A 27696-nucleotide genomic window follows, 5' to 3' on the forward strand; every position below is an offset into this window, starting at 1 on the left:
GGCCTTGGATCCTGAGAAAGGAAGGCGGAGAGAATACACCTCACAATAGAGGAAGATGAGTCACCCTGGGTTAGAGTTTCTTTAAATTATATACTGCCAAAAAATGCCATTAGTATTATCAATTATTGTTACTGGCCCCTATAGAATGAAAAAAAAACTTTTCACATTGTCCGATCCCTGATTTAAACACGCCTCACCCTTTTTTCGTGACTCCCACTCTCTCTTTGGTCAGTGTTTCACACCATTCAGATCAGATAAAACACAAATAAAGTTTCATGCAGTGTATCAGCACATATCTTCATTTTTCCGTCCTTCTTTTAATTTCTTTTTTTGACGCACAATAATTCTGTCAGGGCCACAAAGAAAGAGCACCTTAAGCTGCACCTGGACCTCATTTGCTTGTTATTTTTTAATCAGCTCAAACGACAACTCCTCTGATGTACATTCAGACTACAATAAGAGATAAAATTTGAAAAAAATTATTAAAAACTTACACGCCCTGAGAAACTTGCTTAAACTCTTTTAATTCGAATAAGCAATCTCCAATCAATTTGTGAATGATAAAGAGGCTGCTGATGGTCACTGTACGCAGAACTGCTGTGGAAAAACAGCATTGCTATCTGATACACTGTTTACAATCCACATGAGAAATAGCCAAGACTTTGTTACATTATTATATATTAGGATCCGGATTAGGATTAGGATATTTAGAATAATATTAATTTCCTGTGTTCCTTTGACCTGATATCTCTTGATTGGCGAAAAAAAAAACAAAAAAAAAACTATTTGTGTAATTAATGAGTTACTTCAAAATATATGAAATGTATATTCAGTTTCACTGAAAGTTTACAGCCTTTTTGGGTAACAAAAACAAATGACAAACAAAAAAAATCCCCCAAATACTTCTCTCGTGACAGAAGGATTCAAATTAAGAAATAAAGAAAGATGATAGCACAGATGGTGCTCCCCTTTTTCATCCCCCCCACTATTTCCCCTTTTATTCTATTCTGCAATATTAATTTTTTTTTGGAGAAAGATAAGTGGCTTCGGCTGTCCCATGTGTGGAAAACACACACTCACACATACATACAAACAAAATATATATAATTAAACTGAACAGTAGTCGCCTTTTATCATTATTAGAAGAGGACTCGCAGCCCCTCTTATAAATATGAATTGCAGAGTACCTAAAAACAAGTATGTTTTTTAATCCTCACATGCGGCGCAATGGAAAAAAAAAAAAAAAAAACGAAGATACCGGGTGGAACTTACCGTTGTTGCCGAAGTCCAGTGAGTACTTGACCACATGGTAGTTATTCCACACGTATAGAAGGTTGTCTCTGGGGTTGTAATCCACTGCGGCGATGTACTGATAGGAATTTGGGAAGGGAATGTTGACGGTCATCTCCTTGCTCTTGTCAGTGTTGTACAAGTAATCGATCTTATTCCCCGTCCCTTCATTGTCATCGTCTTCATAGACCGTTTTGACGACGTACAGGACTCCGCAGATCATGAAGGCGTTGGAGGCTGAGCGTTTGTCGTAGCTGGTGTCCCAGGAGCCCTCGATGCGGAGGGTGTACGGGTTCAGCTGGCTTACCACGATGCGTCCGTTGTTCTGTTCCGTGGCGTAGATGACCCACAGGCCGTTCTCATCCACCGCTAAATCGATATCGGACTTCCCGCCCCAGCGGTAGGGTGAGGTGTCGTGATAGTTGGCGCTGGCAATTATGGCCTCGCCGCTCTTGATGCGCGTGCGTAGGTCGAACTTCACGATGTTGCGCGTTCGCTCCTTGTTGAAGAACAGGGCGCCGTCGTAGACGACGAAGCCGGTGCCGTCCACGCGGTGCGGGAGTTTATAAGTGGTCGTCGGCCGGCCGGCTATGAAATCTTCCTTCGATGAGTACTCTGTCAGTGTGTCTGTACGGTACGGGGTCCAGGGCATGTAGTAGATCTTCTCGGAGGCCTGCAGCGGGTCCTTGCACCAGGCGCCGGACTGGTGGTCCGATTCGAAGAGATGCTCGCTCTGATAGACTCCTCGTAAAATTCCGGGGCACAGAAACACTGAAAGAAAACAAAACAAACAAAGAAAAAAGCCCGAACAATTTTTCCACATTAGATACAATTTTTTTACATAACTGGAAAATGTCAACCACTCTCTCGGTTGCTCTGACAGCGCATTGTGTTTTAACTCAACCGCCAGAGAGTGACAATGACATGACAGACAGGGAGTGTTGTGAGCTGCTTGTCTTATAGGCACTGTGATTCCTATTCAGCAGATAATACCCTGCTCTCACAGTAAAGACAAAATGGCACATTTTGTTCTATCCCCTCCAACCCCCCCTTTTCAACTATCCCCAATGCTCTCTCCCACCCCGGCTCCTCATTAGTCTCATGGCTTTTTCTTTTCTCCGTACCCTTTTCTATTTCTGACAGAAACAAACCAACGGCAGAGGCGAACACATCTTTTATTGCCTTCTGTTTCTTCAATTGTGTTACAGTAATTCATTTTCCCGCAGCACTAAACTCCCAATTCCCAGCTTGGAATACTGAGGTCACGTTTTATGAGGGATGTGGGAGACACAATCATTTCTGGGAGGCCAGTGTGACTGGGGTCACAGGGACCTTTGTAATTTAACTGGAATGCTTTTTTTTTCCTCTTTTTTTCCACAAGCCAGATGGACATTTTCCCAAATAACATAATTCCACATCCCGCACAAAGGGCAAGGAATATTGATTAAACTTTTTTTTAATCTATTCAAAGCACTGGCACAATTTTCATATCATGGAAAAAAAAAAAAAAGAGTTGGAAAATATTAAATGTCAATGTAATCCTCAGTTCATTGGTTCATCGTATGAATGTGCTCCTGTCATGGTGAGTTGGTTAAATGACATTCCATGTGATTCTATGGAATATTAAGGGCTAAGAGTGTGTCAAATCGGTGTTTATAAATTTGCTCTATATGCCGAGACGGAGCCGTCTCAATCGAGCAGCGGTGACTTTGAATGAAATGTCATTCATGCCACGACGTAGCGAACGCTTTCGGCACAGAGCTCAAAAAAATCCCGACACCCCAAACCTGGATGTGAACATGCATGTGTGTGTGTGTGAACGGTTACGGGTCTACTAACCTTTTTGTTCTACTTCTGCATACGGCACAGGCAAAAGATAAGAGGATAACAAAGAGAGGAGAGGAAAGACAGAAAAAGGGAGACGGGGACAAGAGACAAATATAGATTAATGATGCAATAATAAGGAAATCATTATAATATAATCTTGGATCTCCATAATCACTCTCATATTTCATCCTAACCTTGTGAGAGTGCCAGAACGCTTTCCATGTGTGTTTGGTAATAGCATTACGTAAACGTCTGAGGAGACTGCGCTACGACGGGGGAAAACTATCTGAACGTAATGCATCCCACACATGTCGCAGACACACGGCGTAAGTGGGAACAGACACACGGCGCCCTTTGTTATGATAAGGTTGAAGCGGCAATGAAGGTAGACGTGCCGAGGGAGGCGGGGTGACGTCACGACCCGGGTCTCGGCCTCATGCGCCTCTGCTCGCGGGGGGAAACACCTGCGGGAGCTCGGCCGCGCCTGGGTTTTTTTCGCACACATGCAGAAAACGCTGAAGACGAGGCTTCCCAGACAATGGACGGAGGGAAAATACACTCCCGCGTGATGAATTGCGAACTCTGAAGGAATCATCTAATATTGAGGAGCCGGTGGGAAAAACAGGAACCAAAGTGGTGGCTGGGCTGTGAATGCCGGCCTCTGGTGTTTTACAAAGGCGCAAGTCATCAATACATCTCTGAATAAGGACAGTTACAATATGACTGCAGCTGTGCAGGAATGCATTAGACCGGTAAATACATAACCTTAGAGGCTGCATTGTCCTTTACACAAATATTGACATCACTATCTCAGAATTACTGTAAGTGAAAACCCATAAAGAGGCGGCTAGCAGCGCAGTAGTTAACACTTCTGGGTTAAAGCGAGAAAGTCCTTAGTTTGATTCTGACAGAGGCGCCTTTCTGTGTCAAGCATGTTCTCCCATTTTTCTGTACTTACTTGTTCTTTGGTTTCCTTTCACAGTCCAAAAAAACATGCTCTAGGTTCATTGGAGGTGTTTGAATGAGGGAGTGAATGCCATGTCTTGAAAGAACTTGTGAATGAGGGGTTGAATAGCTGTGTGTGTCTTTTTGCCGTGTCCCTTGCTTATCGCGGGGGTTATATTCTGGTTAAAACCAGCCGCGATAAACAAAAAATCTGTGAAGTAGCTACCATATTTTAATTTTATTATTTATCCCGCTCCTATTAAGCTTTTAAACAATTATATATATTATTATATAATATGTATTATAATGCACATGAACACAACACCGCAGATTGACATTACGAGTAGCAATCACACATTGATGTAAAACTGGCAAGGCAAGATGATAAATGCATGCTTTGCGCAAGAGATGCAGAGAATAATGCTATAGTTGCAAGAGCCAATCAGAACCCAAGATACAAAACACCATGCCCTAGTTCAGGGAACTCGCGAGCCATATATGGCTCTCCCGGTGACGGCGTATTGCTCCCAGACAATTTTGAGTTGAAAAAAATTCGGTTGGAACTGATTTTAAAACACATGTGATATTTCTTAATAATACTGTGTCATTTTAAAGTAAACAAAAATTCCTTTTTGAAAATAAATATCATGGGTAGCGTGTTGGTCGGGTTGGGAACCAATAGCTTCCGAGCACACCCAGGTCATTGTAAAGGTGAAGAAATTAATTTCATCAGATAGCCAACTAGTTTATCCGCTTCAACCCTTGTAACGGAAAAAATGGCGAAAAGAAAAAAAAAAAAAAGATTACCATGCATTCCAGGCTGCATAGACATAGGAATTTGCATTTGGATCTGTCTAATATGCAATAATAAAAATTGCCTCAATGAAGCCGTCAAATATAAAGCGGCACTTCGAACAAATACGTGTAGCACTAAAGGTCGTGTTAAAAGTAAGACATATTTAATTTATTATACGTTAAAATACAATATGGCTCTCAATGAAAACTATTTAGAAATATTTGGCTTCTATTGCTCTCCCAAAAGGTCAAAAAGGTTCCCGACCCCTCCTCTAGTTGGACACCAACCAAAAAATACTCAAGTTATACCAAAAATAATTGAAATAATAAATATATAAAAATACATTTTAACTGCATAAACCAGGGTATAGCGAAAAATCTGGGAAAATTATATAGAGGTAAAAATCTATGTTACAGTGAAACTGCAAAAGGTGAACCGCGATATGGTGAGGCCCTACAGTAAATAAAAAAAGTAAAATTGTTTGTTTCTTCATGACTTTAAATATGAGAGACTGATTGGTCGCATGTATCTGCATAATGTGTAAATGAGGGAGCGAATAGTTCTATCTCTATATGACATGAATGAGAGTGAACGTTATGTGAATGAGGATATTATTTTTTGAATCTCTCTTTTGATTTGTGAATTAAACAGTGAATGGTTGTGTGTCTCCATCTGTGGCTTTACGACCTGGGTTAACCTCCCCTCTCATCTCATGACAGCAGGGACAAACCTCAGCCCCGTCTGTGACCCTGAGTGGAGGATAAGCGTATAGATAATGACTAAATTAAAATATATACATCTACGATACAGCGGGCAAGTAAACATCCACATGTTCATGATATTAATCGTGGTCACACCAATAAAATGATGAAAACAAGTGCCGGGTGACAGTCAGGTCACTTCTAATTTGCGGCGCGTCTGTAAAGCTTTGAGATTGTGACTCGACACTCTGTGACTCCATTTGTGACTCCGCTAACATCCGTGTGTCGGGGTGATGACATGGTGAATGTACTGATTTGCTTCAATCCCATTGCCAGTTCTCTATTATACCCAAAGCATTTTTTCCTCAGAGCTTCGAGAGAAGGTTATTCACGGTGGCCCGCAGTAAAATGTGTACACTTGCTCAAAGGCTCTCTAACATACGAATTCCATTTCTCCTCGGTCCCAAGGGAGCCGAGTGGATTGTGAACATGGCAGAAATCTAATCCTGCAGGCAGTTCCCTTTGTGTATTTCAAGACAGTTAGATAACTGCTGAATGGAACTGGTCCCCTAGGAGGGGAGGAAAGAAGGGTATAGAATAGGGAAGGAAAGGAGAGGAGGAGAGGACGAAGGAGTATGACAAAGAAAGGAGAGGAGAGGGCTATATCATGGTCACATGAACTTTGCAGAAATGCATTGACCGGGTCCTATGCATGCACGCACAAACACATGCGCACACACACACACACACGTACACATACCCACACACGCACAGCTACTCCCACACAAGCGACCACTAAATCCTTAGCTCATGAAAAATGCATGGTTACTGGTGCGGCTTAGCACAACTCCTGATAAATACGCAATCTCCGGAAGAACACCCCAAAACAAGTGTCAGTGTGAGCGTGCATGTGTGTGTGTGTGAGTGTTTGTGCATGTGTGTGTGTGTGTGTGTAGGTGGGGGGGTTAATTAAGATACAAAATAGTACACCATAAGGAAGCAGCGGTTATGGGTGAAAAGCAAAGCGCATGACTAAATAAAGGTGCACGTGACAAACCAACGGATATTAATGCACACACACACCACACACACACACACACACACTTTGCCATTCATTTCTCACATACCGGCTCAGACGGCGGGTATTAATAAACAGAAAGAGTGACAAAGACTTCGCAGCACACCAGCTCATTGCGGAGGCTTCTTGGGCACAAAGGAATAAGGTAAGGAGTTCAAGGTTCCCCGAAATGCATTAATAAGAAATGAAAAAAAAAACTAGAAACAAATATATCAAATGACATATCAAATGTCAAACAAATCCCGTTTACTTTGTTTACCCGCTGGTCGTTTCAAAAGCTTATTGCAGGCTTTATTTCTATTTTTTTTTTTTTTTCTTTTTAGATTATTTTTCAAAAGTATTTCTGTAGTTTGAAGAAGTCATCAGGAATGACATTTTTTTTTGAAAATCAAGATGCAGGGCTGGCCGCGTTTTGTGGAGGTTGTATTACGCCGGATGTGGCAAAAACAGAACCGCATCCTGTCTGATCCATACAAAATGGTGTGAAGCGAAGAGAAAATATTTTCCTGAAATAAAAATAAATAAATAAATGCCCCCTGCGTTCAAGAAAGCGTGATAAGAAATATATATTATGTCATGTTTTTTTTTTTTTTCCTCTAACTGTCATTTGCAAATGAATTATGCAGAGGTGCGCAATGTTTTAATCTATTCTGCATCTTTTGACTGATCACTTGCAAAGCTGCTCGGACTGTGGGGTTTAATAGTCCCGCAGCGCCGGAATAAAAATAAAAATAATGAAAAAATTAAAAAGATTCACTTATTTATTCCTCAAGCGGATTCCGATGAACGCTCCGGGGAAAAAAAAATAAAACAACCGAACAATAACCCTTTTTTTTTTTTTTTTTTTTTTTTTACAGGAGAAGCGAAAGCAATATATGAATGTGGCGCGTGCCTCGGCTTCAAGCTTATTAAAATAAATGGGAAATGTTCATTACTGTATTTGTATTTTTTTTTTCTAAAATGTATACGGTACGTGCGCGGCATTCAGTGTTTTTTTTTCGTTTTAATTTCCGTGAAAACCAATGACGTTGTACCTGGGCCACTCATTGTCTCTCTCTCTCTCTCTCTCTCTCTCTCCTTCTCACCCCCCCCCACACACACACACAGATACAGAAGCATTAACCTGGCTATGCTGCAGCGTAAAGTTAATCAGCATTTTTATTGAAAACGTATGGTTTATTAAGGAGGTATTCATCTAGAAGGAAAGGCGCTGTGTGCCCATGAGGGGATGTAACGTGTGCAATTCTGCAGATGAGCAACGACGGAAGCCTTACTTCTATTATCTCTGATCTCCAATCAGCTCCGCTGGCGAAGGCCCAAGGTCAATTACGGACATGGACTCTTTTGTCTCTCTCTACCTTCATTATTTTATTCTTTTTTTTTTCCTGAACTCTCATTCTCACCTGCCACTCTCTCTCTCTCTCTCGCCTGTCGTTTCATGCGGTCCATTTCATACCCCACATCTGCTGTTTTCCTCCCTCCAAAAACCATGTCCGCCTCTCACTGCGTCTTTTATCAGTTAATTCGTTCTTTCTGTTCTTTGTCTCACGGCCCTGTCTGACCTCTTCTTCTCTTTCTCTTTTAACCGTCGCTCTGCTCATTTCGCACCTTCCCCACTACTTCCTTCTGTCCCTTTTGGTTCCTTTCCATCCTTCCCCGCTCTCTGCATCCATTCATTATCTACTGCTTATCCCGTTCAGGGTCTTGGGGGGTGCTGGAGCCGATCCCAGTTGTCACTGGCCGAGAGGCGGGGTTCACGCTGGACGGATCAAAGAGCCACATATAGACATCCAACCATTCCCATGTCATATAGATAGATAGAGCCTTTTCTCTCTCATTTACACATCATATAAATACATACAAGTCACTCTGCCATTCATGTCATATAAATACATAAACTATTCACTCTCTCATTTGTGTCAAATAGAGACAAACAACCATTCCCGTGCTCATTTACACTTCACGTAGACATTTACACAACCACTCACTCTCTCATTGACATCATGAGACATCCATTCATTCACTCTTACATTTCAACGTCATATAAAGATATGCAACCATTCACTCTCTCATTCACTTCAACCATTTACTCACTCACAATTTGAATATAGAGACATTAAACAATCATCATAAAGCCTTACAACCATTCACGCTCTCATTCACATCATATGGAGACATACAACCATTCACTATGTCATTCCCACATTATATAAAGATATGCAACCATTCACCCTCTCATTCATACATTTTGGCCAATTTAGGCTCAACCTGATGGAAATGAATGAGTGACCTTCATGTTGTGAGGTGGAAGGGCCTCCTGCCCTGTCCAGGAAATGCAAAATACCAGACTACATGTAAAAACAAGACACACACACACACACACACACACACACACACACACACACACACACACACACACACACACACACACACACACACACACACACACACACGTACAAACACGCACACATACGTACACAAAACCTAACTGTGAGTCGGCGTCTCCGCATCATCTCGCTCCGGCCCTTCTCATGTTATCATTATGAAGTTATTCCAAGGGTCCAATCTGACAGAAGGTTTTAATTGGACGGACAAGAAAGTGATTTTTATCTTTTAATTAGCTTTTTCCTACCGAGCCAAGTTCTATTGTTTAAATTAGGGTGCGTGGGTATTGCATAACGTATCACTGGCTTTTTTTTTTTCCTGATTAATACACTAAATATGGTTGTAGGCTAATTGCTTCATGGCTGCAGAGCCGGGGTCTCCTGCACGGCGATGAGAAAACGGATAAAACGTAATCCCAGGTGGCTTTATTTGAACGGGAGAATACGAACAAGACGACGGCTGTCTTTACGTATCGGTTTCATGTCAAGCGTATTTGTAGAGATTAGACGTGTCCGTACGTCGGCTGCAGAGAAGCAAAATACAGCGGCCTCTTCCCGTATGGATTAATGTACAGATATTTATGGGTTGCCTCCAGTGTTATGAGCAAGTATACACAGTTGGCTAATTACTGGCAAAACCAAGCCGGCTAATTTTTGGCACACGACCATCGCACACTCCACGCCGCTGAGAGCTGGAGAGGGAAAGAAAGAAAGAAAGGGAGAACACTCGATTTTTTTTTTTTTTTTTAAAGCTTTGGAAAACAGCCAAAAAAAACTTGCGGCACAGGGAAGGCTGGGGAAGGGAGACGAGAAAGTTGTGAATGCGCTCCAAGCCAGAAATCCCTGGAAAAAAAAAAAAAAAAGAGGAAGAGGAGGGGATGGAGCAGAGCGAATCTCCCTGAAAACTGAAGCGTGCATAATTGAATTAGCTGTTCTACAACCCGCATTGCGATTTGTTTACAATATCGATGAAGGTGGGGGGGGAAGCATATCAGTCTCCGTGAAGAGAGGCGCCCGTGGAAATTATGAGTATAGAATGCCGTCTCTGTGGGGTTTTTATTTATTTAAAAAATTTTTTTTCCATCCGCGCAATCAAGTTTTGATTAACGATACTCTGCTTTACCGATGATTGCAAAGGGTCCGGTGTTTAACCTCCTCCGACCAACTCAGTCATGGGTGTCTTTTGAAGTTATGTCCATCAAGCACAGCCCGCCTTCGCGTATAAACATAATCATTTCACTGAAGCCGTGTCTCCTGGCTGGTTTTCTGCAGATGTGACAGTTTGTGTATGCACTCAAACATTAGTCCTAGCAGGCCTCCTCATAGTTTTTTTTTTTTTTTTCATTTCATTTTATAATATTTTATTTAATTTTTTTTTATCACTCTATTTTTATTTTTGTTCCTTCATTATCTATATTCAAACCCCAATCAGAAAGGCCTCCAGATTTGAACCAAAGATCTTCTTGGATAATTAGCAGGAGTGCGAACCATCCATCCTGGACAAAGAAAGAACATAAAACTCCACTGTAAGGCCTCTAGCTGCCCTTTATTTTATTTTATTTTATTTTATTTTATTTTATTTTATTTTATTTTATTTTATTTTATTTTATTTTATTTTTTAAAGTTTGAGGGGCAATTCAACTCTCTATTGCGTCGTGATTTTTCTTTTTTTCGTCTGATGGAATCGATTTGCTGAGCCAAGCACAACGGCGCGATCCTGGACACCCAGACGGGCTGTCAGTTAACAGCAATATTTTGTTCTGTTATAAGCCAATTATTACAGCTTTGAAAAGAAAAATCGATTCCATAAATATTTGAAGGATACAATATGAAGCCACGGTGACGAGGTTGTGAACATGAAACTTGGAGAATTCTCCGATAAATGATGTGTTCATTTACAGCATTACAAACCTTATGTAACCTTAAGGTAGCTTATTGGTTTTCCCTCTGCTTCTTTTCAAGTGGCTTGAAAATGACGATAACAAATTAATTTCAAAATCTCTCACTCCATTCTCTCTCTAAAGTTGCTCTCTGTTGGAGAAGGAACAAGAGAAAAAAGTAATGCAGACAAGTTTCAACAGATTGGAAAACACCAATGTAAATCCTGAGTGTATATATATGTGTGTGTGTGTGTGTGTGTGTGTGTGTGTGCATGATGTCAGTGTGAGCTGAGCTTGGTGATGCATTTAACAGGTATCAGGTTGTGTTTCCCCTTCTGTGAGCTGCCACCTTACCATAGTGGAAGGGTTTGCGTGTCCCATTGATCTTGGGAGCTATGTTGTCAGGGGCTTTATGCCCCTGGAAAGGTCATAAACAAACAGGTCCCAAGTGAGGGACCAGACAAAGCGTGGCTCAGAAGACACTTATGAAGAACACATGGACCTAGTTTTTCCTTGCCTGGATAAGCCAAGCCCGTGCGCGGGATTCGATGGCGAGTGCCTGGTGGCCGGGCCTTCACCCATGGGGCTCAGCTGGGCACAACCCGAATGATCGACATGGGTCTGTCATGGGTCATGGGTCTGATGAAAGATTCCAACTAGATATAGTCAGACTCACCTCGATGCACAGCATGGGGTCTGGAACCAGGCCTCTCAAGAGGGGTTGGACTCTTTTTTTATTCTGGAGTTGCCCCTGGTGAGAGGCGTTGGGCAGGTGTGAGTATATTGATTGCCCCTCGAGTTGGTGCCTGCATTTGGGGTTCAACCCAGTGGACGGGAGGGCAGCCCCACTCCGCCTTCAGGTGGGGGGAAGGGTTCTGACTGTTGTTTATGGCTATGCACTCAACAAAAATTCAGTTTACCCAGCCTTTTTTGGGGTCCTGAGAGGGACTGCTAGAGAGCGCTCCCTCGTTCTACTGGGAGACTTCAATGCTCACGTGGGCAACGACAGCATGATCTGAACTTGAGCGGTGTTTTGTTGTCGGACTTCTGTTCTTGTCACGGATTGCCCAAAGCAAACACCGTGTTCAGGCATAAAGGTGTCCATATGTGCACTTGGCACCAACACACCTTTGGCCACAGATCTTTGATTGACCTTGTGGTCGTGTCGTCGGACTTGTGGCTGCATGGCCTGGACACTCGGGTGAAGAGAGGGGTGGAGCGGTCAACTGATCACCACCTGGTGGCGAGCTGGCTCTGATGGTGGGGTAGAATGCCGGCCAGACCTGGCAGGCCCAAACATAATGTGACTGTCTGCTGGGAATTTCCGACAGTCCCCAACTCTCACCTCCGGCAGAGCTATAACCACATATCAAGGGAAACAGGGTACATCGAGTCCGAATGGGGCATGTTCTGTGCTTCCAGATTGAAACTCTTAAGGCGTAAGGCGGCCAGCGGCTGTCGGGGCGGTGACCATTGATCCCGCTGGTGGACCCCAGTGGTGAGGAATGCTGTCAAACTGAAGAAGCAGTCCTATCGGGCCTTTCTGGCCAGTGGGGATCCAGAGGCAGCTGACAAGTGGCATGCGGCTTTGGTGGTTGCCAAGGAAAGAACTCTGCATGGGAGGAGTTCGGGGAGACCATGGAGAATGACTTCCGGTGGGCCGGTTGGCGTCAAGGCAATTCTAGTCCACCATTTGGAGGCTCAGGAGGGGGAAGCAGTGCTCTGTCAACAGTTTGTACAGTTGAAGCGGGGCGCTGCTGACCTCAACATGAGACATTGTATATTGGTAGAATACTTCCGAGACCTCCTCAACCCCATAGAGATGCTGCGGGAGTATGAGATTACAAACCCCGTCATACGGACTAATTGGTCCCTGTATGATCGGTATCAGAACTTGGTCCGCATTGCCAGTTGTAAGTTGGACCCGTTTCCAATGAGAGTTGGATTCTGTCAGCGCTGCCCTTTGTCACTGATACTGTTCATAACTTTTAAGGACAGAATTTCTAGACGCAGCAGGGGCTCGGTGGCCGCAGGATCGAGTCTCTGCTTTTTGCAGATGACGATGTTCTGTTGGCTTCATCGGCCCATGACCTCCAGCTCTCATGTGTGAAGTGGCCGGGATGATAAGTCTGATACCAGGGTGCTCAACCGCAAACGGGTTGAATACCCACTCTGGGTCGGTGAACAGGTCCTGCCCCAAGCGGAGGAGTTCAAGTACCTTGGGGTCTTGTTCATGAGTGAGGGAAAGATGGAGCAGGAGATCGACAGGCGGATCTGTGCGGTGTCTGCAGTGATGCCGACTCTGTACCGGTCTGTCGTGGTAAAGAGGGAGCCGAGCCAAAAGGCGAAGCTTTCAATTTACTGGTCAATCTACGTTCCCACCCTCATCTATGATCATGAGCTGTGGGTAGTGACCGAAAGCGGCCGAAATGATTTTCCTCCTTAAGGTGGCCGGACTCTCCCTTAGAGATAGGGTGGGAAGTTCGGTCATCCGGGAGGAGCTGGGAGTAGAGCCGTTGCTCCTCCACATAGAGAGGAGTCAGATGAGGTGGCTCGGGCGTCTGGTCAGGATGCCTCCTGGACACCTCCCCGGGGGGGAATTCCGGGCATGTCCATCTGGGAGGAGACCATGGGGAAGACCCAGGACACGCAAGAGAGGCTATGTCTCCAGGCTGGCCTGGGAATGCCTAGGGTCCCCACAGAGGAGCTGGACCATGTGGCGGGGGGAGAGGGAGGTCTGGGCCTCCCTGCTCCGGCTGCTGCCCCCGCGACCCGACTCCGGATAAACGGGGGAAGATGGGTGGATGGATGGAAGGTTGTGATTCCATCTGCTCCAGAGTGGGCTCTGATAGTGCTATTATTTAATCTGTTGGTTACTCTAGATGCCAGGCAAAGGCCGTTTAGCAAAGACATAATTGAATGCTTCGGTGTAGGACACCATCTTGGCCAACTGTAGGGATCATGGTGCCAAGGCTGGCTGTTTTTAAAGAGACTCAAGCACTCATACACACTAGCACACAAATGACCCTATTACAACTAAAACAAACCCTTATTGAGATTTATTTAAATAAATATATCACAATTTCAATTTAAACATAATAATCTCAATGAATAATCCTGGATAGTTGACAAATATATTTACAGCAATTTGCATAAATTATTATGTAGATACAGATATAAAAATATGCATGAATATTAATATTATTCCTGGCACTGCTTTCCATTGCCTTTTTATGTGAAGGAAACTGAAACTGCTTTCAAACCATAGCCTGCTGATAAATATTTAATTTAATTCAATTTATTTATTCATTTATCATTTATTCATTCAGTTATCATCTGTACCAGCGGTCCCTGACCCCTGGGCTGCGGACCGTTACCGGTCTGTGGATCAATTGGTACCGGTCCGCACTAGAAATAATTAATCATTTCTGTTGGATTTATTATGTATCTGAAAAATCTTTATTTTGATTTTTTTTTTATTTGGAAAAATGACCGGATTCTCTCGTTTACATCTCTGTCACTTGAGCGCCAAAAAGTTAACCCACGAGCTAGCAAAATGTGTAAAAAAAGACGTCTTTGGAAAGTTTCTTTTCGTAGGGAAAAAGTCCCAGGGAAGACACAGAAGAAGAGCCTACAACTTCCAAGGAAAAGAAAGCTTTTAACAGACAACACCAGGAGTTCTACTTTAAATATGGATTTATCCCAACAGGTGATTCCCGCAGCCCCAGGTCGCTCTGCATAATATGCGGCGACTGGCTCTCTAATGAGGCAATGAAACCTTCAATATGTTTGTTATGTTGTTGGCGCAATGTTACGAGGAAGCTTCGAATAAAGTTGCATACTAGTACACAGTGGATACACGTTTATTATAATATTCACAATATAAACAATCTACGTGTACCCCCCGCCCTCTGTGGTAAAATTGTCAACCATTTAGCGATCCACAGTGATAAACAGGTTGGGGACCACAGATCTATACCACTTATGCTGCATTCTGGGTCATGTGGGGGGGGGTTTATCATCATTAGTATTATTATCCTTATTTATTCATCTATTCATTGGACTGACATTTTGCCATTCAATATAAAACTTCATTTCCCTTGAGTTGGTATCTTACCAGCTCCTTTACAATTTGATTTTAATAAAAGTTATTGAATAAACTTGAAACCATCGTCACATTTCCTAACAATGAAGTAGCGTGTGCCAGGCGGCCTAATATTACTTTGACTGCACCTTTTCTGAAAATGCATTTTTAGATGTTATCTAAAAGTGGCTTGATCCACCACTGCAGTCTTGCCAGGCGCCCACCATTGCTATTTCTTCTATGTATATCAAAGGTATTACTGTATCATGTTAGCTATTACTATGTTACTGTTAGCACGGTGGATATTATTAGTTAGAGATTATTTGTGCCAGTCCCCCTCAAGCCTCATCTAACCCTCTGTCTCGGTCCCACTCTCGCTTTCGGTCGAGGCAGAAAGCCACCCACATCGAGCTGGGATCTGTCTAAGGTTTCCTCAACAGAAGTGCTAAATAAATAGAATCTGACTTGACTTAAAATGCTATTATGGTATTATTTTATTGAATAGCTGAATATTGGCATAAACAGACATGAAGAAATTTGAAAAAGAAGGGTTCATAATGTCTTCTCTCTTTTTTGAATTGTTGTTTTCGTGAAACATTACTCAAGATGAGGTTTCATAAATTGTATATACGCGGCATGTCAGATAATGTAAACGCCCGTTAAGGTATTTGGGTCATATTTTTGCCATGTAAAATGTTATATAAATCATGCTATGGGTGATTTATTGACAAAACTCACAGGGAAGCAGATAAGGATAAATACAAATGGTTATTCTGATGGCTGACAACTATCCAAGTGAGATTTATAGGTCTTGGATTCTTTGGGGTCTGATATCTAAACATTGTATTATGTGTTACTTGTAAAAATAAGATCAAAACGATAAAGATTCTATTATTTTCAGTTTTTTGAGATGCAGTGCTCATCAACATCCCACAGACCCACGGTGGGAAGAGGGGCTAGAGACCGAGTTCAAATCCAGTGTCTCAACTTGCTTCCTTGTCTGGTTCATGTAAACATTCTTCTCATATTTCATTTTCAGTCCCAGGCGCAGGGATTTTAGTGATATCCTATGAAAGCGACTGCTCACCAGTGTCATACATCAAGATTATTAAAATTATGACATTGTTGAATTGCTGATAATAAAAAAATGTATTCATTGATTGATTCATTCTCTATATTGATTATCCTGCATTCAGGAACACATGGGTGCTGGAATCTATCCCAGATGTGATTGGGCAAGATAAGTCCAGGGTGAGCTCAGGACCAATCAAAGGGCAACATATAGACTATTCACGCAATTTAAGTGGACTTGATTTCTCAAGTCCTTGATTTTGGACATGAGAACCTTGAAATTTGGGGAAAACATCAAACGCCCCAGTCAGAATCGAACCAGGGACTGTCTTGCTGACATGTGGAAGCACTAACCATTGCACTCTGCGTATATACATAAATAAAAATACATATCATCTACATCTGGTGATCATGACTACTTTGACAAATGACACTTGCGGTACACTGTTAAGACAATAGTTATGCTACTTTTGCTGCAGTGTATAGTATGTCCAGATGAACTTGAGTTTTTAGGGATACAATTATTCCTCAATTAAAATCCTTTTTTTTAAGATTCATTTTTATGGTTCTACTATGAAACTGTGTTTTAATTTTGGACAACGTTCTGTTTTATCATTCCGTCAGAGCGACGATTACCTCACCTTGTACTGTGCGTTCGTCCAAGTTTTTTTCTATATTTGCCAGAAATCAAATGTATCTAATGTGGGAGCGAAATTCATTTTCAAAATCTTTTTTGGATGGACTTTATTGGAAGGAAATAGCAATGAAGCCAAAATGTATGAAAACCTATCTGAAAAAAATGTAGGGTTGATGTTAAAGTGAAATTTACATCAAGGACAAACAAATTAAATTTAACCATTTGGCATGTGAAACAGATTCGGGGAGAGCGAGAGAGAACTCTATTTGCCATTTGCTATTTTTTGCTGCCACGTTTCTGTGAACGTTTCATTCCAGTGAATCTGACCTCCCGGACCGTTCTCACGCAGTCAAAGGTCACGTAGCCATCTGTCAGTGAGCCACCCTTCGTTTTTAAACTTTTTCCCCAGCGTGCATTAGTGCGCATCGCCCTGAATGAAGTCACTCTGCTCTCGCGTTACTAATCCGTAAGAAAAAAAAATAATAAAAAATTAGGGAATGAACCGGACAAACTGCGTGTCAGGTGAGCTTTATAAAACATTGACTATTAAAGTTTATCAGGAAAAAATCCCAATTTATTTCCTGACAAAATTAAAACACCATCTTTTTAGGTAGGTATGTAGGGTTACCTACATATACTGCTCAAAAAAATAAAGGGAACACTTGAACAACACAATGTAACTCCAAGTCAATCACACTTCTGTGAAATCATAGCGTCCACTCAGGAAGCACTCAGATTCATTTTGACTTGTTTTTAAGGACATTACATCAAAGTTGGATCAGCCTGGAGTTTGTTTTTACACTTTAATTTTGAGTGTGATTCTTATCCAGACCTCCATGGGTTGATACAATTGATTTCCATTGATCATTTTTGTGTGATTTTGTTGCCAGCACATTCAACTGTGTTAAGAGCAAAGTATTTAATAAGAATATTTCATTCATTTAGATCTAGGATGTGTTTTTTAAGTGTTCCCTTTATTTTTTTGAGCAGTGTACATGCTAATAAGCGAGGCATAGAACTACAGGAAATTAGACATACTTACTGTAGGGAACACACTCATACTGAACCTCCAGGTACTTGTACGTGCCGGGGCAAGGATCAGGAAACACATCCGGTCCGGCCACCACGGCGCACTGGGTGCGGTTGTTGCATCTGTGCAGAGGAGAGCAGGCCATTTTAGCGACACGCTTAAACACGCATGCGTATAAGCACACAAAAATATGTTTATACATCTTTGCAAGTCACTCAGTGCGGAACACAGAGATACATGGCATGAGTTGTAATAAAAGGTGACACTGAGGCAGAGCAGTAAATCGACGCGACAGCGCAATGTATTGAACGACCTTCTTGACTAACACGAAGCCAGACGTGCACTTACTGGAACATCTGGAGTGAATATTACACTAATGGGGTCCTTCACTGTGTAGAGGCGGCCCACAATGGCTATGAGGTGTGGTTTTTCAAACCCTTCTGCAGTCAATGCTGGTGTGTGCGTGTGTGTGTGTGTGTGTGTGTGTGGTTGTGTGGTTGTCGGTTAAGAAATAAAGAACTATAAGCTAGGTATTCTGCCACAGGCACCGGATAATTAATTACAATTATCAGCGGGGCTCGCTCGCCTGACACATAAAAGGTAAGTATTTCTCTCTCCCATCAGAACATATTATGTAAGCCTGCCACATACATGGGCTGAACGATCGCGAGAAGTGTGTGTGTGTTTCTCCAAGTGCGCTGTTTAAAAAAAAAACAACATGGCATTCATATGTAAATGCATGTTATTTAACATTCAAATGCGATTCCTTGCGAAAAATCGTGGGAAAACCACGGAGACCTTTTATTTTTAAAGATATACACATGTTATTACGTAAGTGTAACCCACACCCAATTGCACCGGGCGGTCTAAATATTATAATGCATTATAGAAAACAATAAGAACCGGGACAAACAGCGTTTTAAGGCAGGCGTCCGCACCCTCCTCTTCCTCCGCTCTGAAAATTTTCTTTCAATTAGTACAACCGCTGTTTCTCCATCTCTCCCTCTCCGCACACCTGTCAAACAGGCCGCATTTACATTAAAAACATTCAATTTCTACCACTGAGATATTTTTAATGAGCATGTCAAAGCCCCTCAAGTCTCCTGTCTTACTTTATGATTCAGCAATTTGCATATAATGAAATATGCATGACATATCATTTAATTTTTTAAGCTCAATACTCGGATAAAGCGGAAAAGAAACGCGAGGTTACAGATACGTCCCGCCACGGTCACTGGTGTGTATTACTGACCAGTGCATATTCGGTCAATTGACAGGTCACCGGAGGTTAAAGTATTTGAACTCCATGTGTTGCCGTGTCAGTCATATTCTAATAACAATACCCTCCAGTCCTCTTCCCACCCTCTCTCTCTCTCTCTCTCTCTCATGCGCTCTCTCGCTCGCCGTTCTTTTTTCTCGCCTCTCTGCTTTTTAATTTCTTGCCCTGGTGCCTTCATCATCAGTCACCTGTCATCAGTGCGAGTTGTGGGACACACACACACACACATAAAGTGACACACCACTACAACTTTGTCCAGAACACCCACTGATGGACAAGACTGTTGGGCCTACGGTGGTGAATCAGAGCGCGAAACCCCGTTTAATAACCTTACACGTTTGCTAGATAAGAATACGCCGAGGTACACGGCGTCCACGGGTTACGTCGCAGATCCGTTCCTGTGGACCGAAGTGAGGCGATCTTGGACGTAAATCGGAATTAGCATAGCCTCAGTCACTTACCTAACCGCTAACACACTCAAGTCATGCGTATGTATCGAGACACAGGTCATATGTGTTGCAGTGCAGGAATATTACATAAATGAAACTATAGAAAAAAAAAATGCAGCCAATGCGTGCTGGAGTTCCTCCCTCTTTTAAAATGTCAAACTTCTCTTCTAATGTAGCGATATTTCTTTTTTCCAGAGTTGTATTGGAGGGTGAAAAAAGTCACAAACACAAAAGCGGATGTAAAGAAAGAGCGGAATGCCCAAAGAATGTATACTTGGACCCGAGCGAGGTCCCGAAAACATACGTATTTTTCAACCGCGCTCAGAAACAAGCTCCCCCGCATTTTGAATTTTTCACAATGAGCTGCTTCAAAGTAGACACTTATTTTTAAAAACTATCCACGGGCGTACTGCTGTCAAGTTGCAATGCTGCCAGCAGCCAATCTTAGACTGAGGACCCTCTATATACTTACCGGTAGGTTATTCACTGCATCAAAAACAAAAATGACTAGATTACTTTGCATATTTGTTTCAAGGCAGAGGGTTCCAAGGTGTTCCTGTCAGATTTTGAATTTACAACTCCCCAAAATATCATCAAATGTGAATTTATCCATAGGAATGTGCCCGTAAAATCAAAGTTAAAAATAAATTCTTTCATTCATTCATGAAATGCTCTCAAGGCTGCAAGGAAAATTAACCAAAAGTGTATTTATCCTTACTCAAAAATAACTTCATTCATTCATTCATTCAATGAATCATTCTATCCATTCAAACATACAAAAACAAACAACCATTAGGTCACTCACTCATTCGGGGCATTTTTCCAAATATTTTCCCAATTAACCCGCTGCATGGTGTGTACTGCCTTGAGAGCATTTAAAGGCAGGACAACCCCCCAAAAAAAATTACAAAAAGCATATTTTTCCCTCAGAAGGACCCAGTAAAATTCCCATTGGAGATGGGATCAATTGAATCAATTAATTTATTTTTAACACATTTTGGGGGGGTTGGCAGAACACCCCCCCAAAAAAAAATTTACCAAAAGCATATTTATCCTTAAGAAGGTACCTGCAAAATCAAAATTAAAAAAACAAAGATGTATTTTTATATCTGTAATTGAAATACCCATGTATAGCTGTATAAATAAATAGAATATGCATTTAAACAGGGGAACATTTGGTGTTAAGTTTGAATATGTGGGTTCATTTCCACATAAACACCAAAGGATAACTGGATAACAAAAGTCTTGGTCTGAAATAAAAAAGTCTTGGTCTGAACTTCTGCAGCTGAGTTATAAAGCACTGAAGGTTATTAACTGGTATTTTAATTAGACGGTATGGAGAAAAGATTCGACGTAATCTCTTATGCACGTTTTATCTCTCAGCTATTGCCGATCGCCCCCCCCTTTTTTTTTTCCCTCCTCCGTCTATTTTCGTCCACAATATGACTTTTTTTTTTCTCCTCCTCGCACTCTCTAAGCCAAGATCATAAACTAATTTCATTCTCTCCTCTTTGTCTTCATCCTTCCTGCCCGAGAACAATTCTTTTTCCCTCCCTCGTCTCTTGTCTTTCATTCCGTCCGCCTGTCGTCGGCCTGTCTGTTTATCCGTCTTAAACCCACTTAGCCGCGGTTCCGGAGTCACACCCAAAATATGTGGCGGGGCTCTTATTGCCGGATTCTTTCTCTCTCTCGGTCTCTCGGTCTGTTCTCCTTAATATCTTCCTCATCCCCACCTCCCTCGGGGTGTCATCTCCAGCCTCTTTCTATTTTACCCTCGATCCCTTCATCTTTAGTAAAGCTCGTGCTGACGTCACAATTCTGTCTGAGCCAGTAGTCTGAGTCAGATCCAAAAAAGACTCCCTCGTGTCCCTACTACCTCCATCTTTTTTTCTCTCGCTCTACACTAACTCTTTTTCTGCCAATGTTCTTATCCTGGATCCTTGGAAAACATTAAAAAAAATGGAAAAGTCACAGTTTCTCTGCTTTATTTAGCATGGTGAATATAGATACAGAAATGCACCCGCCCCCCGTTTCACACACACTCACAAACACACACACACAGTCTCACATTAACACACCTAGCGTGTTGCTGCGACGGCTTTTTCTAATGCGTGTCTTCATTGGTTGGGGAAAAATATCCTTTTTTTTTAATTAGCATGACCACATCAAAACAAGCATGTGGCCTGGATCCCATGCCTTCCCTGCTGGCTTCATTCCCAGGAATGTGCAACACACACACACACACACACACACTCATGCATGCACACAAACAAACAAACTCTTCTCTAACAAAGCAGAGCTGTGGCAGACAGGGGAAGGGAGCTGCTGCTGTTCTTATCGTCTCAGATGTTTTTTTTACTTTGTTTGGCTGGCCTCCCTTCACTCCATCTCCCCCCCTCTCTCTGTCTCTTTTCCTCATGTAAACACCATACTGACTGGCGGCTTGATAAGGGGTGATGTCGACGGACGGCGTGCACGAGCATGTTTACGTTTTACGATACGTTCGAGCCCCGGCATTTGTCCGCGGGCCGATGCACGATTGGATCGATACTTTGCCTTGTGCGCCCGCGTCTGCTTGTGTGTTTGTGTTGGAGTGCAGATATGTTGATGAACTAAATCATTTCAGAGCAACTTAAAGCGAGGAGCTGATTCCTCAGGAGTCTGAGAGGGACTGATAAAGAAAACCTCCGCTTGATGAATATCTTAAGGCAAAGTATTAGGACAGGTTGGCGAAGATGACAAGGAATATGACTTCAACTCTTCTTCAAAACACTTTTTTTTTTATGCTGTCTGTCCGCTTTTTCAAAATGTGCCAACAACATGAATGATACCTGCTCTTGTCTTAGATGCACTGATCAACTTGTTTGGTATCCTATACTAAACATTATTTAATAACATTTTCCGCTTTAGTCACTGATGAGCAGAATGATTATGCATTGAGTTTATTTTGAGATGTAGTACATAAACATTAATTAAGTTGCAATTAAAAAAATACCAAATCACCAGATTTGAATGGATGAATTACAGAATATACAATTAACGGGGGGGGGGGGGGCTTACGATCTTCATGCCGCTAAAACATTTATCCTCATCACATCGGACCAATGTATTGACCGGGAAATTCTGAGTTTGTTCAACTCCGACAACGAAGAACACAACTTTTTTGTGCGCAGGAGGAAGCCCAAGATGCAATTTATATTTTGGTGCGCTCAATAGTCCGGAAATTACGGTATTCTTTAAACATTAATTTAGTCAATATCTATACCAATTGTCATCGTTCAGGGTGCAGGTTTAACCTCGGACCAGTAGCCAGTCAGTAACAGAAACACATTTAGAGACAAACAAACCATTGACTCTGTCATTCAAACTTCATATAGACACATACAATTCACTGTCTCACTCACATGTCTGGCAAATTGGACAAAATCTTTCAGAGGTGGGAGGACATGCAAACTCTCTACAGAAAACACCTGTGTTAGAATTAAAAACAAAGAACCTTCCTGCTGCAGGGCCACCCTGCCAGCCATTCTTCCACCAGTAATGAATTTTGAACAAACACTGTTACACAATGCAAATGAAATGTAATATGAAAGCATTGAATCTGCTTTTTGGTCCAATAATAGAAGGAGCATGTTAGGGAATAAACTCAGCAGTTAACTCCTTCACTGAACAATCTTGCAGGAGGTTTCATAAGCGTAAAGCCGGGCTTATATGGAGTCCTTATTTTTGAAAGTATCACATGTCTTGATGCTTCTGCCATTTCTTGGCAGAGCGCCGAGTGAGAAACATCTACAATGGTCATAATATGCAATAAAGCAGCCACTTAATTCATCATCTCTCTTTCTCTCTCTCTGCTTATTTCCCCATACTCCCGAACGACTTTGCACAAAACAATTTCTTGATGGCGCAAGAAATTAAAAAAAAAAAGCTTTCATAACAACACAACCAACGTTTTTTTTTAAACAGAGCATAAATTCGGTTCATTATGTCTAAAATAGAGAGTTCATGAAAAAGACCTGAAGTGGATCGAAGAAGAATTCAAAAGTCGTCAGCCATTTTTTGTGGCTTAAAGCAAGTGTGCGGCCTCTAAGTTTAAATAATGCATGTTTTTTTCGCCTGCCCGGCGCACTTTTATGCAGGATGCATAAAACTACTCTTTTTTAACTACTCCTTAGCAGCGCAACGACCGTTAGAGATGAGATAAACGTCTTGTTTGCCCGTCTCTGACGATCTCGTGTAAAATTAGAGGCAGATAGATCGGATGTCGGCTATTAAAAGAAAAGGAAAATCAAACATTGCATCACGTGTGGTGTAAATTATTAAGTGAGTTGAAACTACCCAAAGAAAAAAGAATGCGGAGGGGGGAGATAGTTTATGAAAATAACCCAAGTGGAGGGCGTACGATGGGATTCTTCTTCTTTTCCTTGCAGCTGCTCCCTCAGGGGTTGCAACAGTGAATCATCTTTCTCCATCTTCTTCTCCCGTACCGATTGACTTCACGTTCCTCTTTCACTTCAGTCATAAATCTCCTCTCCGGTCTTCCCCTAGGCCTCGTGCCCATTTCAGTCTGACTTTATCTCCAAAACATCCAACATGCACCGACCCTCTTATGGACTCATCTGTGACGCCGTCCATCCTCGACATTTTCATCTCCGACGCCTCCAGCTCTGCCACTGTCTCTAAAGCAGACAACATGGCTGGTCTCACCACTGTCTTTTATGGGATTGTGCCGTGCTATTTTGGTCCTATAGGCGCCCGGGAAACCAACCTGACATATCTTGTCATTGGGTAGTTGCTGTGTTTTCCTTTGGGATAATAGCTGTGAGGGTGAATATTCACCCTCCCCTCAGGCATACAGTACACCACCTATCTGCTGTTACTGGCCTTGGTTCTGCTTTATTAGCTCCCTTATGCGGTTGAGCACTCGCGCCCACACACACACACACACACACGGTCGTGATTTCTGGAGATGGACAAATGGATTGATGAGAAGGCATTTCCGACAAGAGAAATACAAGGGGAAGCTCCAGAAGGAGGCAGAGAAACTGGCATGTAGTAAGTAATTGAAGAGTGATGCAGGTATTGTGATTGACAGAGGTAAGTGGGAAAAGAGCAAATACAAGTCTATGTTAGCGCGCGTGTCTGCATTGTATGCACGTGTATCGGTGTGTACGTGCCCGTTTCTGTCAAATTGCGCGGCTGTGTGTGTTAATCCAAGTGTGCACAAACTGATGTGTCTTCCGTGGGGTAAAGTAGAGGCGCATCACTTTTTTTTTTTTTTTTTTAACCCTCTCCCACACTATCAGAAATACACAACCGCACACATACACAGTAACACCTTGCAACCCTGTGCAGCCTATGAATGCATTTCTGTCAGCTCTCGAACAGCCTGTCAGACAAGCTACAGGTAAAATAATGTTGTTTTCCCTACTGGGAAAAAAAGAAACCTCTGAAATGTGTTAAAATATTAATATTTAGCTGGAGGATAGAAAGCCCTCCCACTTTCTCACATTCCTTTGGAATATGTCAGGTGTCATTGTTTACAATGCGAGTATATAGTGTGTATACCAAAGCAGTATATAATGAGTGTTCACCATGGAGTGCCGTCCTGTTAAAGCCTGCCCACAAGAATATCTGACATTCTTATAATAGATAACTACTAAAAAATGAATTTATGATACATAAATAATTAACATATTTATATTTTTTTTGAGTGGTACCTCTTAAAGCGAGTGCTATAAATGCAAATATTTTTTTAGTTGTTTTTTTTTTTTTTGCTTCGGTGGAAGAGATTAGGCTGAAATTCAAATGCAGTGTTGCTGTTCCTACGAAATCTGTACGACTGGGGCAAACATATTTCCTGAAGAACAACAAGAAACTGTATGAAAACATGCATCCTGGAATGGGCACTAAAAGTTCTTAGGGTGAAAATACCACATTCTACCAGACAGGAAATCTTATTTCTATATGGCCTCTGGAAATAACTTAATAAAGCGGATGAGAAAATTACTATTTCTACCGGAGAACACGTTATATGCTAATTCACCCAAATTAGCTACATTCTTTTCTAGCCGATCAGCAACACAACTTTTGGCCTTCGATGTCAGATAATGAACACGATAAAAGGATTGCATTTATCTCTGTAATCTTTTATATGAACCAACGATGAACATAAATGAATTATGAACTCTGATCATTATATAAAAACAGCTTGAGTTGTTTTGAGCTCTGCCATCTCTACCTCCCTCCCCTTTGCTCCTACACTGGTAACCATGGCAACTTCCACGTATCTCAAGACATATTCTAAGAGTACCTAAACACATTCCTCTGCTGTTTCTTTTTGCCTTGCATCTGTGCGTCTGTGTGCAATCTCCGCACGTCACCACAGTTTAACGCGAGACCACCTACCTGCACAAAATTCCGAATCTTCCTGAAAGCGAAAAAAAGAAAAAAAAAAAAAAGACGAATGGCGGTGTGTGAGGGAAAGCAGGGGGGCAGGGGGGCTGTCTCTCCTGATCGGGGAAAAGCTGAAGAGCGTGTAAGATGCCTGAAGGTGTCAAGACGACTGAGCCGCTCAGCACGGCGACAGCGTCTTGTACGATTTTGTGAACTCGAAGAGCTGAAAAAAAAAGGCACGTTTCGTGTATCTACATATTTGCACATGAAATAAATGACGCTGAGCTGCTCATCCTGGATCGGTTGTTTTTTTGTTGTTTTTTTTATCCATGTCAAAGTAGCAAGTCAGTCACCGTCGACATCCCGGAGTGCCCGAGCCGCCATGGATGTGTCAAGACGGTCTGCATGAAGAGGCAAGAGGATGAAAGTGCGCGGCATCTAGACCATTTTCAAACAACTCTTCGGGCAGCCATGTAGCTTAGGCGCTCTGTGAAGCATGATATTCGAGGTTAGCCAAGCCAAAATGACAGGAGGACGGGGGTCAGGGCACGGACACTGACATGTGGAAAATCGGGGTTCGAAAAAACACCACAGCTGTCTCTCAAGGAGACTGTGGCACGTAATTGCTCAATCCTTGGATATGTTCTTTTCTTTTTCTTTTCTTTTTTTTAATCAGTTCTATTTTTCTAATATGATAGAGACGACGATGTCTAAATATGCTAGTACGTGTGTGGCCCTAATTACAGTCCTGAGCAACAGTGACAGTTGGGCCCCCAGGTGGCCGCAGGGCCTTTCCTCTTACAGCGGGGACTGTAAGAGTGTGCACACGCACACATGCACGCATACATTAAGTAGGACATTTCCAGATATGACCTTATTCAGTGAAAAGCAGGATACTTAACGGAGAGAAAGTCAAGCATGCGTGATATAATTTTTGAAATATCTCTCTGCCTCCACCTAAGCAAAGCCAGGTCACATTCTCAGTTTTCCAAAGAGCTAAATTGAAATTTATGACTGATTTGATCATAATAATCAAACATTGTTTAAAGATCATCTGTTCTGCCTGTTTTTCTGTGTTTGATGTTTATTGAAATAAAATAGATAGATGATGCTGGGGTAAGTGACAGGCTACATAGTGTAGTTCACTGCTTACCAGTTCCAATAATGCAGCTAAGGCAGCTAGCGTTTGGTGTATGTATATGTGTGTGTGTGTGTGTGTGTGTGTGTGTGTGTGTGTGTGTGTGTGTGTGTGTGTGTGTGTGCGCGCACGCGTGCCTGCATGATGAAACGCACGTGTGCGTGTGTGACTGTGTGTGCTTCCTTCTAAAATGGACAGTCAAAGGCAAAGAACTTCAGAGGTTTCTTTAGTCTGCGGTTGCGAATGGTTCAGATGCTTGAGTGTGCGCACACACACACACACATGGGTATAGACACAAAAGCAGACAGCTAAGGAATTAAGTATTTACACATATGCACACACTAACACACTATAGCCAGACCTCTTTGAAGGCTGAGACCTCGTTCTAAGGAGACAGGCTGCCAGAAGAAGTTGACTGTGCTCAAGAAGTGATGAGCAACTCTATATTTCACTGAGTGGTGGTATGTGTGGGCCAGAGAGTGTGTGGGCATGCATGCATAAGCAAACACACTCATGCATGGGTTTGTGTTCATCGGCGTGTGCACACAGCACTTGTGCACGGCCCTGTGTTTATAAAGATCATGCACACAGATGCACATCGGTTCCCCAGGGCCACTTAGATTTGGGCGCTCAGCCCCGGGGCTTTCTTTTTCCGCACCCTTCGATCCCGACATATGTGGTCAATATTAAGGCCGAAAAGCAAAAATACGG

General features: G+C 42.3%; 1 protein-coding gene across 10 annotated transcripts in view; it reads right to left on the reverse strand.

The window, feature by feature from the left end:
* Positions 1–27696, reverse strand: part of adgrl3.1 (adhesion G protein-coupled receptor L3.1) — a 135570-nt gene that overhangs the window by 55279 nt on the left and 52595 nt on the right. For all 10 annotated transcript variants that reach the window (XM_086156968.1, XM_086156959.1, XM_086156966.1 and 7 more), the window contains exons 5-7: positions 17736–17845; positions 3130–3144; positions 1273–2061 (exon numbers count right to left, since the gene is read on the reverse strand). In XM_086156968.1, coding sequence (XP_086013094.1) covers positions 1273–2061; positions 3130–3144; positions 17736–17845 — 914 coding nt within the window. The remainder of the gene's footprint in view (positions 1–1272; positions 2062–3129; positions 3145–17735; positions 17846–27696) is intronic.

This window comes from Fistularia commersonii, chromosome 12, assembly GCF_037954325.1.
Source record: "Fistularia commersonii isolate RoL2024-O1a breed Wild chromosome 12, RoL_Fcom_v1.0, whole genome shotgun sequence".
Lineage (NCBI taxonomy): Eukaryota > Metazoa > Chordata > Actinopteri > Syngnathiformes > Fistulariidae > Fistularia > Fistularia commersonii.